The sequence below is a fragment of the Bombina bombina genome, chromosome 3 (assembly GCF_027579735.1).
Source record: "Bombina bombina isolate aBomBom1 chromosome 3, aBomBom1.pri, whole genome shotgun sequence".
NCBI classification, from domain to species: domain Eukaryota; kingdom Metazoa; phylum Chordata; class Amphibia; order Anura; family Bombinatoridae; genus Bombina; species Bombina bombina.
In genome coordinates, this window is record NC_069501.1 from 587,480,431 (window position 1) to 587,481,971 (window position 1,541).

At 36.0% G+C, this 1,541-nt stretch overlaps 1 protein-coding gene across 1 annotated transcript; it reads left to right on the top strand.

The window, feature by feature from the left end:
* The first annotated feature begins 260 nt into the window (after positions 1-260).
* LOC128652439 (uncharacterized) lies at positions 261-608 on the top strand. The gene has a single exon (XM_053705378.1). It carries the CDS (start codon positions 261-263, stop codon positions 606-608), a length of 348 nt encoding a protein of 115 aa, XP_053561353.1.
* The last annotated feature ends 933 nt before the right edge of the window (positions 609-1,541 follow it).

Below are 1,541 nucleotides of genomic sequence, written 5' to 3' on the forward strand. Positions count from 1 at the left end.
AATGACGTGAAAAAAATGCAAAATTTAAGATGAAAGATCTTGGAAGGATCAAACATTTCCTAGGTATTGATTTTGAACAAAGTTATGGTTTGGTAAAGATGAATCAAAAGAGATAGATATTAAAGATTCTGGAGAAGTTTGGAATGATAGATTGCAAACCCAGATCGACACCATGTGAGCAAAAACAAGACCAAAATGATCACAATGATCCAGTAGATGCAAGAAAATATTGAGAGATAGTAGGTAGCTTGCTGTATGTTATGACCTGTACAAGGCCAGATTTAAGCTGGGTGATCAGCAAACTGTCACAATACTTATCAGAGCCAACAGAACAACATCTAACCACAGCTAAGCATGTGATGAGGTACTTAAAGCGTACTATTGACTTTGAGTTGTGCTACAGAAAATGTAGTGATAACTTGAAACTCGAGGCGTATAGTGATGTCGATTGGGCCTCTGATGTGAATGATAGGAGGAGTATGACTGGATACTGCTTTACCCTAACCAAGAATGGTCCACTGATTGCATGGAAATCAAAGAAACAGCCCACAGTAGCTTTATCTACATGTGAAGCTGAATATATTGCATTGGCTGCGACTACACTGTAAAGTCTGTACCTTATGCAGTTACTCAAAGTAATGGATAAAGGGTGTCATTATGAACCAATACAAATCTTTGGAGACAATCAGGGTTCAATTGCTCTTTCAAGGAATCCTGTTTGCCATCAGAGATGTAAACACATTGATATCAAGTACCACTTCATTCGATCAGTGATCAGTGAAGGTAACATAGTTCTTGAGTATTGTCCAACTGACAAGATTGTAGCAGATGTTATGGCAAAGCCTGCAACAAAATTCAAGTTAGAAAAGTTTTTGAGTTATATGTTTGGAATGTTAGTCGTAATGTATGAATATGTTTAAAAGGGGGAAACATGCAAAATTAAACACTTAAAGGGCCACTAAACCTGAAATCTTTCTTTCATGATTCAGATAGAGAATAGAAATTTAAACAGCATTACAATTTACTTCCATAATTTATTTTGCTTCATTTTTTAAATATCCTTATTTGAAGAAAAAGCAATGCACATGGTGAGCCAATCACATGATGCTTCTATGTGCAGTAACCAATCAGCAGCTAGTGAGCATATCTAGATATGCTTTTCATCAAAGAATATCAAGAGAATAAAACAAATTAGATAATATAAGTAAATTAGAAAGATGTTTAAAATTGCATTCTCTTTCTAAATCATAAAAGAATAAATGTGGATGGCATGTCCCTTTAAGAGCAAGTGGGGGTGTTAAGATATAAACTGAAAGTGCTCTTATAGTGTTGTAGCCTATATACATTGTATGTTAACAGAAGTGTAAATAAAGTTTATTTTATGTTGCTACCTCCTCCTTCCTCCTGACACAGGAAGCAGAAGCAGTGTAGTATAATAAAGACATAGGAGCCTATTTATCAAGTCTACAAGACATCGCTGAATGCGGATAGCAATACGCCCTCCGTATTCAGCATTGCAAGAGCTGCTGGTGCAACACCGC

Bases quoted from the DNA above. Each gene is read 5' to 3' on its own strand.
- LOC128652439 (XM_053705378.1), top strand. From the start codon at position 261: ATGACCTGTACAAGGCCAGATTTAAGCTGGGTGATCAGCAAACTGTCA.